The following is a 17,855-nucleotide window of genomic DNA, read 5'->3' as shown; positions in this document are numbered from 1 at the left end:
CTGTAGTCCCAGCTACCTGGGAGGCTGAGGCACAAGAATCACTTGAACCTGGAAGGTGGAGGTTGCAGTGAGCCAAGATCATGCCACGGCACTCCAGCCTAGGTGACAGAGCGAGATTCCATGTCAGAAGAACAAAACTCAAGTGAAGATCAGGTGACCTCATGACGGAAGAGATGAGCATCCACGTCCTTCTCAGGCAAAATCCCACCTGAATCCCTTCCCGGCCCACCTGAGTCATCTAGAGTTAGTGCCTGGGAGGTTCTGAGGTGAGGAGGGGTATCCTACAGCTGAAACTTCTACCTGAAAGTCCTGAGGTGAAGGGCAGGGGAGGTGGTGGGATACAATGTCAATAATTACAAGTTCTACACATTTCATAAGGATATTTAAGGAAAATCATGAATGTTCTCAAACACATTTAAACACTAAGTATGTCATACACAAAAGATAACCGTATCAGCTCAAACTCCTGTTTATGGCCTTTTACTTAAGCTTTGGAGGTTGTTCATGGGGCTGTGGCCTAAATGAAAAAAAAAAAAAAAAGCATATGAATTTTCTCCTTCTTCTTCCTAATTGCTAGTCTACAAGAGGCTTCTTTATTTTGCAGAAGCCAGAGGGCATTTCTGAAATGCTGTATTACCTACTGGTCCAGGAACAAAACTTGGCCAAGGAACAAAAACTGGGGCTGTGGAATTTTGAACTTTACACTGAATTACACTAAAATGCCTTCTAGTCTCTCTGGGGAACTTAGTTTAGTACCCAATAATCCTTTGAAGTTTGAAACACTTTCACGTGAAAAGAACATTCACACTCTTCGCACAAGCAGAAGTTAGAGATAGTGGAGAAACGAAAAGTGAATTAAACCAAAGTAAAAGGGTACAGTAGAGTAACGTGGGTCACTTATCAGTCCTCATATCGCTTCTCTGTGTGCAGCTGGGGGTGGGTTCAGCCAGTTATTGTCAGTCTAAGAGAGAAGAGATGAACCCACACACAGAAAACCATAATATTGCGTAGGGAACAAATACACAAAATGAGTGCAAACAGACACAGCTGTGTGGGTTAAACAAACAGACCAGGAGAGCCAGAATCCAGTTAAAGCCCAGAAGACTTGGCTGGAAAGACCTTTCACAGGAATCATATAGAGATTTTCAAGAACAAGAAGAGTAGAGTTAGAGAGGAAGGCTATAGCTGAGAGGAAGGTCAAAGAGAAAGATTAAGGAATTCGTACTTCTGGTAACAATATAGATGTCAAGTAAGCATGTCCCTTACTTCTGGGAGGTCTGGGGAAAGTGTACAAATGAAGCCCACATGGCCAGGTGCAGTGGCTCACACCTGTAACCCCAGCACTTTGGGAGACTGAGGCTGGTGGATCATGAGGTCAGCAGTTCAAGACCAGCCTGGCTGACATGGTGACACCCTGTCTCTACTAAAGATACAAAAAATTAGCTGGGCATGGTGGTGTGCACCTGTAATCCAAGCTACTCGGAGGCTGAGGCAGGAGAATCGCTTGAACCCAGGAGGTGGAGGTTGCAGTGAGCCCAGATGGCGCCACTGCACTCCAGCCTGGGCGAGACTTTGTCTCAAAAAAAAAAGAAAAACGAAGCCCACATGTCACACATCTTAAGGTTCCTCCTTGTCTTACTCCAAGCCAAGCAAGGCAACACCCACTCCTTCCGGATCCCTCTGTGGCCAGGTTTGAACTAGAATTCTTGGACTTCCCAGGGCTGCTTGCCAAATGTGGTAGTAGAAGCAGAATTACCCCAGGCCTCAGCCTGATCCACACCATTGGAGAGAGACAGTCTCTTGGGTCTTCTTGTGTTCTACACATTCTGCTGGGGATGCCAAGATGGAAAGGCTCTCGCTGCTCTTTTATGATGGGCCGCTTCTCAAGGTTGTTATGAAGCTGAGAACCTGGACAGATGAAGTAATGTCTCTCTCTGGGCAAGAAGCAGGCTTATTGATTGCTTGCTATAAAAGCAGTGGATTCTCCAAGCTCAGGGTTCCTTAGCTGTGACATAATCCCCACTGAGAGCACAGCATCCTGAATCTGTCCTGGCACCTGGGGGCAAGGAGAACTGATACATATATGCTGCTGCTCACACTGCCTGCTGAGTAATAAAGTCCTTTGTCTCTGACCCAGGAATCTCATGTCTTCTATAAATAAGCCTAAATTGAATCCCAGACCTGATATATTGTGAAGGATGTCATGCACACACCAGCCCTGGTTCAAACTCCAGATGAAGCTCTCACAAAGAGCTGTCTCTGTCTACCCCATTGCCTTCAGGGGTGCCTGCTGATCACCAGGTTTGCCCTTCAGAGAACAGATTTGGGGTAGAAGTCCACATAGGCCCTGGAAATGAGCTAAGGCCTTTGGACAGGGAATTCCAGGATCCCAGGTACCAGGGTAAGTTCTAGAGGGCTAGGGTGAGAGCTCCGGATGGACGCATCCCCTTGGCCCTGCCAACTACGCATCCTGTGGAGGGGGACATGGCTAAGGAGAGCCAGCACAGGGCCCTCTAAAACAATGGGCCCAAATCAAGGGCCCATGTGTCTGGGTCTAAAGTTGGCTCTTGCTGGGGCAAGGTCCTTGAAGGAGCAAGAGGCACAGCAGGAAGAGAAACCAAAGTAAGAGCGAGTTCAAAAGTTAAGTGACTGAGTTCTCATCCCCATTCTACCTCTAAACGTTAAGCTGAACTTTAACCCCACTGGGCCTCAGTTTCTCCTTCTGTAAAATGAAGTAATGAGCAGTTCAATACAATGATATCTAAGGTGTATTTCAAGTCTAAGCCCCTATAATGCTACAAATCCATGCTCAAGGAGAGAGGCTGTAGCTCACAGCCCCAAAGAAGCCTGAGAACAAAATAAGGAATAAATGGAGCAAACTGAGACAAAAACACCTCAAACTCAGGGCCGGGCAGTGTATGCACATTACTCGTGCAGAAGAAAACTATACCAGTGGGGAAAAAAATGACAAGATTTCTCAGGGATGAGACCAGGGTGGGGCCATCCAGAGAGCTTATAGCTTATAGAGATGCATTCGCCTAGGTAAGCTGGAAGAATTCTCCAGCAGCCACACGCGGGCACTGCCCAAACACTGGAAAGTGAAAATCTAATTCTTGATGGAGCACAGGAAGAAGGGCCTCCTGGGAAACCATCTCACTCCCATCTTACACGTTTCCTGATAGCATGCAATTAGCGGATCACCTCAGCAAAGGAAGTGTGAGGGTGCTTTCACACGACTTCAGCTCTGTTCTGAGAGGCTCCCAGAGAAAAGCTGAAGGAAGATGAAGAGGACTTCCTCATCTTCCCTCCTGGCCCTGTCCTCTTCAAGTTTCCATAGCTCAGATAAAAGGTCTTTTCACCTAGAAATCAGTAACAGGCTAGGTGGCTGCTGCTGAGTCCAGTACAAAAAAAAAACCAGGATTGGCTCATAATCTGAGCACACATTTCCATCTGGATAAATGGGAAAGTCTCCTGTGGGGTATTGTTTAGGGGTGGTAAAAAGTAAAGAGGTGGCTGGGCGCCGTGGCTCAAGCCTGTAATCCCAGCACTTTGGGAGGCCGAGGCGGGTGGATCACGAGGTCAAGAGATCGAGAACATCCTGGTCAACATGGTGAAACCCCGTCTCTACTAATACAAAAAATTAGCTGGGCATGGTGGCACGTGCCTGTAATCCCAGCTACTCAGGAGGCTGAGGCAGGAGAATTGCCTTGAACCCAGGAGGCGGAGGTTGCGGTGAGCCGAGATCACGCCATTGCACACCAGCCTGGGTAATAAGAGCAAAACTCCGTCTCAAAAAAAAAAAAAAGTAAAGAGGTATCATTTTGTTTCATTTGGTCAATGATGAAACAGCTACTCACCTTCTTTGCCATGCCATGTCATATGAAACAATGACCCCCAAGGCCTCTGCACCCCCCATGTCTGGTGACCCAGGATCCTGTTCACTTATCAAAATTGTTCTACTTCTGTTGTTTTTTGTAGTTTTGTTTTTGTTTTTGAGACAGAGTCTCACTCTGTCACCAGGCTGGAGTGCAGTGGTGCAATCTCGGCTCACTGCAAACTCTGCCTCCTACTTCAAGTGATTCTCCTGCCTCAGCCTCCCGAGTAGCTGGGACTACAGGCACATGCCACCCTGCCCAGGTAATTTTTGTATTTTTAGTAGAGATGGGGTTTCACCATGTTGGCCAGGACAGTCTCGATCTCTTGACCTCGTGATCCACCCACCTCAGCCTCCCGAAGTGCTGGGATTACAGGCGTGAGCCACCACACCCAGCCAAAGTTGTTCTACTCTGTCCAATGGCCTCTGAAGGATGATAATATGAGAAGCATCAACAGGAACACACACAGGTATGCATTCCTCAGCCCCCCAGCCCTGCACACAGCTCAAACACTGGTCACCTGCACGGGGTGATGGGAGTAAAGGGCCTCAAAGTCTTCCCTTGACCAGCACCCCAATCACCAGTTCCCCATGGCTGGCTCTAGAACAGGACACTGCCAATGCTTACGTCATACTCATTTTGGTTAGTGTGGTGTTCTCTGAGTACCACCGAGGCCTTGGCAGGAGACAGAGGGAAAGGGGGAAGAGCAGTCAGAGGAACTCCAGGTCCATTTCCCCTGTTTCAGCGGCAGCAGCCCTGCTTTTATTTCTTTCCCTCTCAAGCCAAAATACATTAAAAGCTACTGGTCTTAAATACTATGACCTTAGGAAGTCCCTGCTACAATTATCTGTGGGAAGATCACGGATGAATCCATTGCCAGCCATTACTACCATAAACGTGTAGTCCACGAGGAGAGGTGGAAGAAATGGAAGGAGCCACTGGGCTCCTGAGAGTCAAGGGAAGGAAGCCAAGGAGGGAGGAACATCAACAAACTTGCCCTGCTTTGCAAGTAAAATAAGCCAGACAGAGACAAATACTGTATGATATCAGTTACATCTAAAAAAAAAAAAAGTAATTCAAACTCATAGAAACAAGAGAATAGAAAGGTGGTCACCAGGGGCTGGGAGCGGGGGAATTGGTCAAAGAGAACAAACTTTCAGTTATAAGGTAAATACATTCTGAGGATCTACTTACAGCATAGTGACTATAATTAAAAATGCCATATGATACACTTGAAATGTGGTAAGAGGGGAGCTCTTAAGTATGTGCATCAAAAAGAAAAAGAAAACAAGTAACTATGTGAAGTGACAGATGTGTTAATTAGCCTGACTGTGATCATCATTTCACACACATATAGCAAATCGTTACACTGTATACTGTAAAAATATGGAATTTTGTCAATTATACCTCAATAACACTGACAACGAAATACATAAACAAACAAACAAACTTTCCCTGCTTTAACAGGTGGCTAGGCTAGCCCTGGTCACATTCAGTAATAGCACCCTGGCAAGGGAAGACTCAGATCCTAATAGCATGAGCTAGATTAGTATTATTATTTGAGATGGAGGCTCACTCTATGGCCCAGGCTGGAGTGCAATGGCACGATCTCGGCTCACTGCAACCTCCACCTCCCAGATTCAAGTGATTCTCCTGCCTCAACCTCTTGAGTAGCTGGGATTACAGGCAGCAGCCACCATGCCTGGCTAATTTTTTGTATTTTTAGTAGAGACAGGGTTTCACCATGTTGGTCAGGCTGGTCTCGAACTCCTGACCTCAGGTGATCCACCCACCTCGGCCTCCCAAAGTGTGGGAATTACAGGCATGAGCCACTGCCCGGCCAAGGTAGATTATTTTTAATGGTGAGTCAAAGATCCGGTAAAAATGTATAAGAATATGTCCAGTGTGTTTGGTTATGTGGAAACAGTTTTTAACAAGAAGTATGCACAATATAAATACATGCACGTAAAATATTCCAAAACATAAAGACACCTCTGAATGAAAGGATTCTAGTTTTTGTTTTTTTTTAATTATTTTTACAAGGAGCACATATTATGTGTGTATCTTCCTTAAGCCTGAAACATATGATAAACAAGTAGAACTATATCAAACTAAAAAGCTTCTGCACAATGACAAAAACAATGAACAAAATGAAAAGGCAGCCCAGGGACTGGGAGAAAATGTCTGCAAACCATATAAACCATGAGGGGTTAATATTCAAAATATATAAGGAGCTTATGCAACTCAATTGCAAAATTTAAAAACCCAATTTTTAAAAATGGGCAAAGAACCTGAATAGACACTTCTCGAAAGAAGACATAAAAATGGCCAACTGGTATATGAAAAGGTGCTCGCTGCCGCTAGTCATCAGAGAAATGCATATCAAAACCCTACATGATATCACATCTGTTAGCACAATCATTATAAAAAAGACAAGATGTGACAAGGGTTGGCAAGGGTGCGGAGAAAAGGGAACCCTTTCGCACTGTTGGTGGGAATGTAAGTTAATAAAACCATTATGAAAAACAGTGTGGAGGTTCCTCAAAACACTAAAAATGGAGCTACCATATGACCCAGCAATCCCTCTGCTGGTAGAAACCCAAACACAATGAAATCAGCATCTCCTGGAGTTACCTGCGCACCATGTTCATTAACGATGAACAGTCTCGCTTTAGAAAAATATTCTGCTAATAACTGGAGGAGAAATGACTGAATTCTATAAAGCTACTTTCAAACCTCTAATGTACTGATCTCTCTAGCAATAACTGTAAATTGTTGAGAACCAAATAACCGACTTTTACGTTCCTTCTGAGGGAAGCATGTAGTGGAAACTATGAAGACTTCTTACCAAAAACCGAAACCAAACCAAGTAGAGTCTGCAGTGGGCGTAGGACTGTGCCAAGCACACCACAAGGATATCATAAGTACACCGAGACCACGGAAGGCTCTATAGGACAACTGACTCGGTCTTTACTAAATAACAAGCAGAGGCATGCAAGAGAACTTACAGACAAAGAGGTATGCAATGGACATATCAGACAGTTTGAACACATGGACCTTATTTGGATATCTGATTCAGACAAGCAAACAAAAATAAAAATGTGGAAGGAGGGAGGGAAAGAGGGAAGGAGGAAGGAAGGGAGGGAGGGAGGGAGGGAGCAAGGGAGGGACGGAAAGAGAAGGAAAAGAAGGGAAGAGAAAAGAAAAGAAAAGGAAGGAAGGGAGGGAAGGAAAATAAAGAAAAAAGAGAAAAGAAAGGAAGGAAGGAGGGATAGAAGGAAAGAAAAGGAAAGAGAAAAGGAAAAGAAAGGAAAGGAAGGGAAAGGATCAAACAATCAGCACAGTCTACCAGGAGAGGGGAGGGGAGGGGAGGGGAGGGGAGGGGAGGGGAGGGGAGGGGAGCCTCTTCCCAGGCAAGGTGGCCAGTAGGTCCTTCTCCCTCACCCACACTCACTTCTCCCCAACACATCCCTGCTGTGCCTCTGCTGCCCCCATATGGCCAAGGGAAGGCCTGACACTGAGCCTGTAGAGGACGAAACTGAACACAAACTCCAAGATGCTCTCTGACAGATTGCTCTTCCCTTTTTCACCAGTTCCTGGCCAGGATGTGCCCCACCCACCCATGAACATGGGGCTTCTGCGGGAGCAGGTGCCAGGATGGGTGCGGGAACGCCTATCTGCTCAGGATGCTAAAGACAAGGATACAGATGCTGGCTGGAGGAGCAGGATCCAGAGAACCAGAGCGACCTCAGGCAATCCCCGCAGGGGAGTGAAAGCGGAGATTAAAAAAAAGAGGAAGCTGCAGGAGACTAATGGCCAAAGGCGAGCAGCGAAACCAGCTCCCTTGCCTCACGAGACCAAGGGAATGCCACGCTAGGCCGGTGGCGCTTCCTTCCTTTGGGCGGTCTGTCTTACAGAGCACTTGTAGTGAACTGTTCCTGAGTGCTAACTGAGCACAGGATCCCAGAAAAGCGGAGGAAATTTCAGTGGCATCCCACTGACGGTAGTTTTAGCTTATGTGTGTATTAGCCGGCTTTTTGAGCAACAAACCATGAAGAATCAGGAAATGGGAATTAAATTCATTTGTTACTATCAAATAACATGCAAAGAGATTTAAACTGATCCCTTAATATTCGCACAATTGTTATTGGGCATTAACGCTGACCCTTAATCTGATTAAATTTTTGTCTACCCAGTGAGTCCATTTTTCTCTGCTGAATTTGTTGGCTCTCTAACACTCAGGGGGACAGGATTCTCTGACTAAGAGATCATTGTCACAGCACAGGTACGCATTGTGTGAGCACAGGAACACATACATTCTGGATGAAACTCCCCAAAAGCCAGTTTCTTAACCTCACCTTCACCCCTTTCTCTTGCATATGACCCAGGCATAAATCTCCATATACTCCTCCCATATAAAGACTCCAGAGCCAGACTGCTTGGGTTCAAATGCAGCTTTTGCATTTACTGTGTGACCTTGGACCTCGGTTACCGCCTCCATATAATGAGAATAATAATAATGCCACCTCATAGGTTTAAATGAGTTCATAGCTGTAAAGTGCTTAAAATAGTGCTTGGCACAGCAAGTGCTGGAGGAATTTATCAACTTGGTGCAATTATTAGTTTAAATGGGTTTGAAATGCAATTAATAAATTAATTAATTTTAAAAAACTAATTTAAAAACAATAATTTTCTCTTTTTTAAAAACCAATAAGTATCATTTGTTACTAAAATTGGATTACAATGAAATGGCCAGTGCCTTCTTGTTTACCTCTAAGTTTTTATGTCATTTTCAGGAGAATCAGACTTGTTGACCTTATTCTCCTCTAAGCCTCTTTTTTAACCCCCTGGCAATAGTCCTTGTCATGATCAGCTTCTTCTTCAATCCTATATCATTTAGGAAAAGTAAAGAATATGCATGTATGTGTACACGTGTGTACGTGTGTGCATATGAGAGTGTGTACCGATGTGTACTGTGGATGTGAATATATGTGTGCATATGTGTTTGTGTGTGTGTGCGTGAGTAGCACGTGTGTGTGCGTGTGCACATGTGTGTGTGCAGCAGGAGCGGGTGGGTGGAGTTTGGCCATGCTGAGCATCTCAGCACAACTGCGCTTCCACTGTGACCTCCTCCACTTTTCTGCCATCTCTGGTTCTGGATTCTGTCCCCTTCCTTCCCTGCCTTCCATTTGGGCAGTGTTGTCGACTCTCACTCCAGTGACACTTGCCTGTTCGTGTTCTCTAGAACCTCTACCTTCTTCCGAAGTTCCAAGTTCTCAGTTGAACAAGATTCCACTCTACGAAGGAAGGAGAAAGAAGAAAATTATTATCCCTAGAGCAAACGCTAAGCCAGGAGCTAGGGTGGAGGTAGGTGGGGATGAGGAAAAGGAGGGGAGGGGGATCTGCTACTCCATGGAGGTGTGGGAAAGAATGGAAAGATGAAGAGACTTAATAAAAAATAGCGGGAGCTGGGGCTGGGTGCGGTGGCTCATGCCTGTAATCGTAGTGCTTTGGGAGGCTGAGGCGGGTAGATCACTTGATGTCAGGAGCTCGAGACCAACATGGTGAAACCCCATCTCTACTAAAAATGCAAAAATTAGCTGGGCATGGTGGTGTATGCCTGGAATCTCAGCTACTCAGGAGGCTGAGGCAGGAGAATCACTTGAACCTGGGAGGCAGAGGTTGCAGTGAGCCGAGATCACGCCACAGCATTCCAGCCTGGGCGACAGAGGGAGACTCCTTCTCAAAAAAAAAAAAAAAAAAAGTGCTGGTCTAGGTGGCTCACACCTGTAATCCCAGTATTTTGGGAGGCTGAGGCGGGCAGATCACGAGGTCAGGAGATCGAGATCATCCTGACCAACATGGTGAAACTAAAACACAAAAAATTAGCCAGCCATGGTGGTGTGTGCCTGTAATCCCAACAACCTGGGAGGCTGAGGCAGGAGAATCGCTTGAACCCGGGAAGCCAAGATTGCAGTGAACCAAGATCATGCCACTGCCCTCCAGCCTGGGTGACAGAGTGAGACTCCTTCTAAAAAAAAAAAGAGGGAGCTGAGTGACAAGTGCCTGAATAATAATAATGAAAGATGAATGGAGATGGTACAAAATACGAACCTCTTTTAGGGTGTTACAACCTTCTTTCCCGTCACCTCCTCCCTAGTGTGCCCAACGCCCATCATACTTCTCCCTCTGTTCTACGGTAATCTGGATCCTCCCGGCTGCAGTCTTACCAGGACTGATAAGAAGTGAAGAGACAGCAAGGGACGGGGCAAAAGGGAGGACAAGAACCCCGGACAAGGAATCCCGGTCCTGGGGCACGCATGCCCAAAAGAGACAGTAAAGAGATTTTCATAGAAACATCTTGACCCTGGATAACCATAGAAAATGGTGGGACAGCATGGGACCACAGTTGTCCCATGGCTTTCAGGGGGATTCGTTCCAGAACTCCCCACGGATACCAAAATCTGCAGATGCTTGAGTCCCTGATAGAAAATGGTGTCGTATTTGTATATAACCTTTACACATCCTCCAGTATACGTGCATCATCTCTAGGTTACTTATAATACCAAACCCAGTGTTAATACTATGTAAATATGTGTTATCTTGTATTTTCAGTTGTATTAACTTTTACTGTTGTAGTGTTTTTTTTTTTTTTAATCGAGTTGTTTTGCTTTGGTTTTGGTTTCTTGAGACAGAGTCTCACTCTATCATCAAGGCTAGAGTGCAGTGGCACCATCACAGCTCACTGCAGCCTCAACCTCCTGGGCTCAAGTGATTCTCCCCTCTCAGCCTCCTGAATAGCTGGGACCACAGACATGCACCACCAGGCCTGGCTAATTTTTTTAAATTTTTTTGTAGAGATGGGGTCTGGCTATGTTGCCCAGGCTTGTCTTGAACTCCTGAGCTCAAGCAATCCTCTCACCTTGGCCTCCCAAAGCACTGGGATTACAAGAGTGAGCCATCACACCCAGACTATTGAGGTTCTTTTCTGAATGTTTTCAACCCATGGTTGGTTGAATCTGAGGGTGCGGAACCCCCAGATATGGAGAGCTGACTATACTTAATGCTGTATTACCAGTATTTAAGCCAGGTGATAGAAGCACTAAACTTTCCATAGTAACTTCTAGAAACAGCCAAGAACCACCAGCCACTCCTTTCCCCAGATCCACATGAAGTTCATTTCTGGGCTTGGGGCCTCATGCCCATCTTAAAAAGATCTGGGTTTGTTCACTGAAGAACTAACTTCTAGGGCTAAGACAAAACTTTTTCTTAATTCACCTTTTTAAATTCACCTTTTTCTAACAGCCCGCCTGATATTACAGACTTTTCAAAAGAACAAAGATTGCCTTCAAGTGTTTTTCCAAAAATTCACTCACATAGGGCATGAATTAGAGTGGCCAGAAAATAAAGGCTGCCAACTTGACTTCTTTCATTTTCTTTCCCTGTGTGCCCTCTCTAGAGCATGAAGGAGTGTGGCCAGAGGGAGCCGAGGAAGTGGCACTGATCCTTTCAGCTAAAACAGGGCTCCTCCTCCTAGGAGTTCCAGGAACACGCAGGAATGTTAATACTGGTATTTGTTTGAAAGGAAGTCTCTGAGGACTCGAGATCCTTGGCTGGAAACGGTGTGATTCAAATGCCTACTAAGATACTTTGACTTTTTTCCTTATTATAGACGTCCCCTCCAAATAACCACTAGGTGGCAGGCAAAATATAGCTGATAAACCACTGGATTTCCAAGGCGGCCTGAAAGAGGAATTTAACTGCTTCTGCCAGCTTCTCTACACACTCAGATTTCTCTGTGCATACTACCCCATAAACACAACAGCTTGTCAGCAGGCTTACTTTTTCTCCAGGCTGTCCATGTATTCTTTCTTCTTTCTCCTACTCTCCTGGGCAGAAATCTGAGAGAGAGGGGTGGGAGGAGCATGATTAATTTCCAGTAAGCCAGTTAAGACGGGAGGTGGTTAACACAGAAGTCACCGAAGCCCTGCTCACTTCTGCAAGCTGCTTGCCATTTGTGTAAGCTGCTGGTTCATCAACTAGTCACCTATTCTGTCCTCCTGGGTTTCCAGCTGCCAAACCCACACCTATTTTCCTACAAACTAGGCCCCCAGTAAAATGGACACTGAGTAGCCTGCTGCGGTGGCTTCGGCCTGTAATCCCAACACTTTGGGATGCCAAGGTGGGCGGATCACTTGAGGTCAGGAGTTCCAGACCAGCCTGGCCAACATGGTGAAAACCCATCTCCATTAAAAATGCAAAAAAATTAGCCGGGCATGGTGGCGTGTGTCTGTGGTCCCAGCTGCTCGGGAGGCTGAGGTAGGAAAATCTCTTGAACTTGGGAGGCAGAGGTTGCAGTGGGCCAAAATCACACCACTGTACTCCAGCCTGGGTGACAGAGTGAGATTGCGTATCAAAAAAAGAAAAAGAAAAAAGAAAAAAAGTGGACACGGAGTGAGGAGCCAGACCAGAACATGTGGCTCACAAACCATCACTGTGGTCTCAGATAAATGAGTTGAACTCCTGTACCTCCTGAACTACATCTATAAAATAAGACAGCTTGGGCTTGGTCATACATCAGCTCGCTGCTGGTTCACGCATGGATAGAGTGACACTAAGCTCCTGTCTTCCTTCTCCCTTTGCCCCCTCCCTCCTGATAGGCCTGTGCCTCAGCCATGCCCCTGGTTTTCAATAGCCCTGCTCAGCACTGAGGGGCCTAGGGCTAGGAGATTACTGAGCCCAAATATAGACCAGCAAACTGCAGTTTTGTAATCACAAAACCCTACCAAGAAAAAAAAATTAACCAAGCACTCTCAGTGTATTTGTACTTTATATATATGACACATATATATGCTATATTATATACAAAGATGTATAAAATACATATACATAGGTCTACTAGAGGAAACTATTGTATATATCATAAACCCAAAATTTAAAAGGCTGAGATTGCTGGGCATGGTGGCTCATGCTTGTAATCCTAGCATATTGGGAGGCCAAGGCGGGTGGATCATGAGGTCAGGAGTTCAAGACCAACCTGGCCAACATAGTGAAACCCTGTCTTTACCAAAAATACAAAAATTATTCGGGCATGGTGGCACATGCCTATAGTTCCAGCTACTCAGGAAGCTGAGGCAGGAGAATCACTTGAACTGGGAGACAGAGAGGTTGCAATGAGCCGAGATGGTGCCACTGCACTCTAGTCTGGGTGACAGAGCAAGACTCAGTCTCGGGAAAAATAGAAATAAAAATAAAAGTAAAATAAAAGGCTGGGATTTAAAAAATAAACCTAAATTGCATTTTTCCTGCAATTTAGGTTTATTTTTTTTAAATCTCAGCCTTTTATTTTTTATAAAACCATTTTATTATATTTATAAATTATTTTATATTTATAAATAAAATATTTTATAACATTTAATTTATAAATTAAATCATATTATAATTTCCCTAAGGGGGAAGTTATAATAGCTTCCTCTCACCCCTGACTATATCATCATGGGTACCAATGAGGTATACATTGATTTGGGAGTCTGCTGGCCTCAGGAGGAATGGGATGGGCTGGAGGAAGAGAGGGGTAAGTGGTGAGGGTGGTCCTCCCAGGGCCTAGAGAAGGGAAGGGCTGGGCCTTAATCTCCATCGCAGGAGGGGTTAGTGCTGGCCATTGGGAAGGCAGGGAAGGGCATGCTGACTCGATTCTGCTTGTTTCTCTGCTCCAGAAGTGCCTGGATTTGAAAGGCTCACCTTATTCTTGATCTTCCTCCGAATTTTCTTCAGGGCCTTCTCCTCCGATTTTGTCAGGGGCAATTTGGTAGGGATGGGATAGCCCTCTGCGATCAGGGTCCTCTTCTCCTCCTCTGTCAGGACCAGAGGGCCTGATCCCTGCAGTTTCTGTGCAGAACAAGGAGCAGAAAAGGGTCAAAAAATAAATAAATAACTGGGACCACTAAAGAATCACCTCCCAATGGGGTGATGAGAATCTGTTACAATGTCTTACAGAAGGCTGTGAGACAAGGATGCCCTGTCTGCTTTGGGTGACAGATGGGTATTTTGAAGGGCATGGGAAGATGGGGAAGATAATCCCATGTGAGTGTTATAACCTAGGGATTATAATTCAAGGGAAAGAATAAAGAAGCCTCCACCCATTATTTCCCAGAAAGCACCCCACTCACTAAAACATGAAAAGAAAAAGTAGAGAAATCATTTCCCACATCCCTAGAGATTTCCTGGCCTTGGAGTGATGAAGGATTCATTTGCAGCCCTGCTTTGTGGATGTTTTGTTGTTCTCCTTCTGAAAAATGCAATTTTATAAGGTGCTCTCTACACACCAGGAGTCAGTTCTCTCCTCTACTTTTAGCTACAGGTCTACAGCACCCAGGGACACACCTGCAGGCTCTTTTCACAGAAGCCTCTGGCTTCAGTGGTCTTAGATTATCCATCAGCAGTGAAGGCAAGAACACTATCCCATCTCATGGAACCCACAGTAGAATGCCATGCTTATAGTTAATCAAACAGAATCCCTATTGCATTTTAGCTCCATACTAAATGCCATGGAGGACTCAAACTCTATCTCTCAAGTAGCTTGTGATCAAGACTGTGAGACTAAACTGATACCCATGAAAAGACAAGAGTAATTACATGCTAAACTGTAATCTTAGCTGATATGGCTTGGCTCTGTCCCCATTCAAATCTCATCTTACAGCTCCCAGAATTCCCATGTGTTGTGGGAGAGACCCAGTGGGAGATGACTGAACTTAGTGGGGCGGGGGGTGGGTCCTTCCCATGATGTTCTTGTGATAGTGAATGGGTCTCACAAGATCTGATGGTTTTAAGAGCCTGCGCTGCACAAGCTCTCTTTTTGCCTACTGCCATCCATATAAGACATGACTTGCTCCTCCTTGCCTTCCACCATGATTGTGAGGCCTCCCAGTTATGTGAAACTGTAGTCCAATTAAACCTCTTTCTTTTGTAAATTGCCCAGTCTCGGGTATGTCTTTATCAGCAGTGTGTAAACAGACTAATACATCAGCTAAAGGTGCACTAAAAATCTGAAGTAAGAGAACACTGCTATGAGTTATATGATCAGGAAAGGTTTAGGGCAGGTGATGAGATTCTAATTGGGCCTCCCAAAAGAAAGGGGATGATTTACATAAGAGAGAGGAGGGCATTCTAAGCAAAAGGCAGTATTTTGAAAAGTCACTGAAGATGCCACTCTGCCTAGTGTGGGTAAGGAGTTCTTGAAGCAGTGGAGGGTTGGGCACCTGATAATGAGCAAAGGTGTCAGGGCTTGGTGCCAACAGGTAATAGGGAAACACAAGATGGTCTGACACGGGGAAGAGTTCCTCCATAAACATGTAGGATGGACTGATCATAGCAGTACACACAGGTATATAAGATACAAACTATTCTAGTCATCCAAGGAGTAAAGTCAGGTTCAAGTTGAAAAGGTGAAGAAAGAGTGGAAAGGTGAATTCCCTTGTCCTCAGTAATGGCGAAAAATAAGAATGTGGTTACAGATCTAAAACTTTCAGGGACTGAATCAATCCAAATTTTCTAAGTTATGTTAATGGATGGATAGTTCTTACAGAATTTTTAAACATCTCATTTCATTTAAATTTGCTTGTTGTGATACTGTAAATTCAAAAAAGCTGATTTAATTTTTTAAATTTCATAGAAATCAATTCACCCCTAGAACAGTAAGAAGTTAATGACATATTCTTCTTTATTATGGTGTCCTCGTGTATGTGAGGGATGGATGATGGCTCTTGATGTCTGATCTGAGTTTCTGGATTAAGAGCCATACGATACACAAAAAAAGGCTTAAACTGTTTTTGACCTCTAGGCATCAAAGAATTTAATTTCAGAGTAATTTTAAATTCACCAAAAATTGCTTATTTAAAATATAAAAGGCATTCACTATGACATAGGCCACAAGGACCATCAAATTAATGCAAATATTTATGATAGAATTTTGAGGAGAAAAACCCAAAATTTGTATTCCTCATGTCTAAATTTCTGTAAAATAAACATACGAATAAAAACTGGAAGAGTGCATGTGAAGAACCAAGAGAATTGTGGTAGTAAGGTGAGAGGTACAGACAGTTCTTAAAAAGTTTCTTATTGTTCAACACCCACCTATGGACACAGGGAGGGGAACATCACACACTGGGGTCTGTTGAGGGGAAATGGGGGAGGGATAGTGGGGGGTGGGGAGTTGGGGAGAGAGAACATGGGGAGAAATGCCAGATACAGGTGAAGGGGAGGAAGGCAGCAAATCACACTGCCATGTGTGTACCTATGCAACGATCTTGCATGTTCTTCACATGTACCCCAAAACCTAAAATGCAATAAAACAAATGAAAAAAAAAAAAAAGGTTCTTTAAGGTTGACATCACTCTTGACCACATCATGACTTTCGCCATTAAACAGAAACTTCTTGATGAAAGGAAAAAACAAGCAGCCTTACGTGGGCCTGCTCTGGATAAAGCCCCATGGGAATGAATGGAGAGGGTTCCCTTTGGTCTGGGAGTGCCCATGCATACTTACATGAGGAGCCGTGAGGAGAGGGGAGCTGGAGAGGGCGGAGGGGGCCCGGGGTGCGGCTCTGGAGGGGCTGTGGGTTTGAGGCAGACTGAAGGGGTGCAGGCATGGGTTGGGACTCAGGCTGCCTTCCGAGTCGCTGCCATGACTGCTTGGTGGGGTGGGCGGCAAATGCAGGTGATCCACTGGGGCTGAAAAAAAGGAAGCATATCTCATCCATCCCACAGCCACAAACCAGGACACAACTGACGTGTGCAAAAGCGAACTAAAGCACGAGGAGCCTCCATGAGCAGATGGTGCAGAGGGTGGATACGGGAGTTCTCCTTTTGTATGAAAAAGGAGAGAAACAGGATATAGACCCACATTTGCTTGTAATGGCAAAAAGAAACACTGAAAGTGTATATAAGAAACCAATAAAAGTGCAGCCAGGGGTTGGGTGCGGTGGCTCACACCTGTAATCCCAGCACTTTGGAAGGCTAAGGCAGGCACATCACCTGAGGTCAGGAGTATGTGACCAGACTGACCAACATGGCGAAACCCCATCTCTACTAAAAATACAAAAATTAGCCAGGCATGGTGCGCACACTTGTAGTCCCAGCTATTTGGGAGGCTGAGGCAGGAGAATAGCTTAAACCCAGGAGGTGGAGGTTACAGTGAGCCGAGATTGCTCCACTGCACTCCAGCCTGGGTGACAGGAAACTTCAGCGCTTCACCTCCTTGTCCCTTCTTCTGATGGAGACCACCTAAGGTACTATGTACGGGAAGGGTCCTCCTGAGACACAACTGACCCAAGAAAAATGACCTCACCCATAGCTGCCTGATATGGTTTGGCTATGTCCCTACCCAAAAGTCATCTTGAATTGTAGCTCCCAGAATTCCTTTGTGTTGTGGGAGGGACCCAATGGGAGATCACTGAATCATGGGAGTGGTTTCCCCCATACTGTTCTTGTAGTGAATAAGCCTCATGAGATCTGATGATTTTACAAGGGGAAACCCCTTTTGCTTGGTTCTCATTTTCTCTCTTGCCTGCTGCCTTGTAAAATGTGCCTTTCACCTTCTGCCATGATTGTGAGGCCTCCCTATCCACGTGGAACTGTGAGTCCATTAAACCTCTTTTTCTTTACAAATCACCCAGTCCCGGGTATGTCTTTATCAGCAGTGTGAAAACGGACTAAGACTGCCCTCGGAGAGGACAAGCAGCAGCCAGCAGCTCTCTCCTGCAGGAATACCTGAATAGCCGAGGCCACCACAGGCGATGCCCCCTCAGCCAACCCTGGTCCCCCCGTCCCTGGCATGCTTTTCTTTCTTCTCTCTTTTTCTCTCATTGTCATTCCCTGTCTCTCTCCCACCCTTTCTTTCTCTTTGTGCCATATCATATACTACTTTTCTCTCAATGTTTCTTCTTTCCCTTTTTCTCTGCCAGTCTCGCCAAAGAGGTCCCTG

General features: G+C 45.3%; 1 protein-coding gene across 1 annotated transcript in view; it reads right to left on the bottom strand.

Annotated features, from left to right (window-relative positions):
* Positions 1 to 17,855, bottom strand: part of CREB3L2 (cAMP responsive element binding protein 3 like 2) — a 136,333-nt gene that overhangs the window by 15,231 nt on the left and 103,247 nt on the right. The window contains exons 5-8 of the mRNA XM_064373111.1: positions 16,419 to 16,603; positions 13,617 to 13,763; positions 11,718 to 11,776; positions 9,104 to 9,172 (exon numbers count right to left, since the gene is read on the bottom strand). Coding sequence (XP_064229181.1) covers positions 9,104 to 9,172; positions 11,718 to 11,776; positions 13,617 to 13,763; positions 16,419 to 16,603 — 460 coding nt within the window. The remainder of the gene's footprint in view (positions 1 to 9,103; positions 9,173 to 11,717; positions 11,777 to 13,616; positions 13,764 to 16,418; positions 16,604 to 17,855) is intronic.

The sequence above is a fragment of the Aotus nancymaae genome, unplaced genomic scaffold (assembly GCF_030222135.1).
Source record: "Aotus nancymaae isolate 86718 unplaced genomic scaffold, 86718_ANA_hifiasm-v0.15.2.pri h1tg000002l, whole genome shotgun sequence".
Classification (NCBI taxonomy): domain Eukaryota; kingdom Metazoa; phylum Chordata; class Mammalia; order Primates; family Aotidae; genus Aotus; species Aotus nancymaae.
The sequence above is the reverse complement of the archived record's forward strand: the minus strand, read 5'-3'. Positions and strand labels throughout refer to the sequence as shown.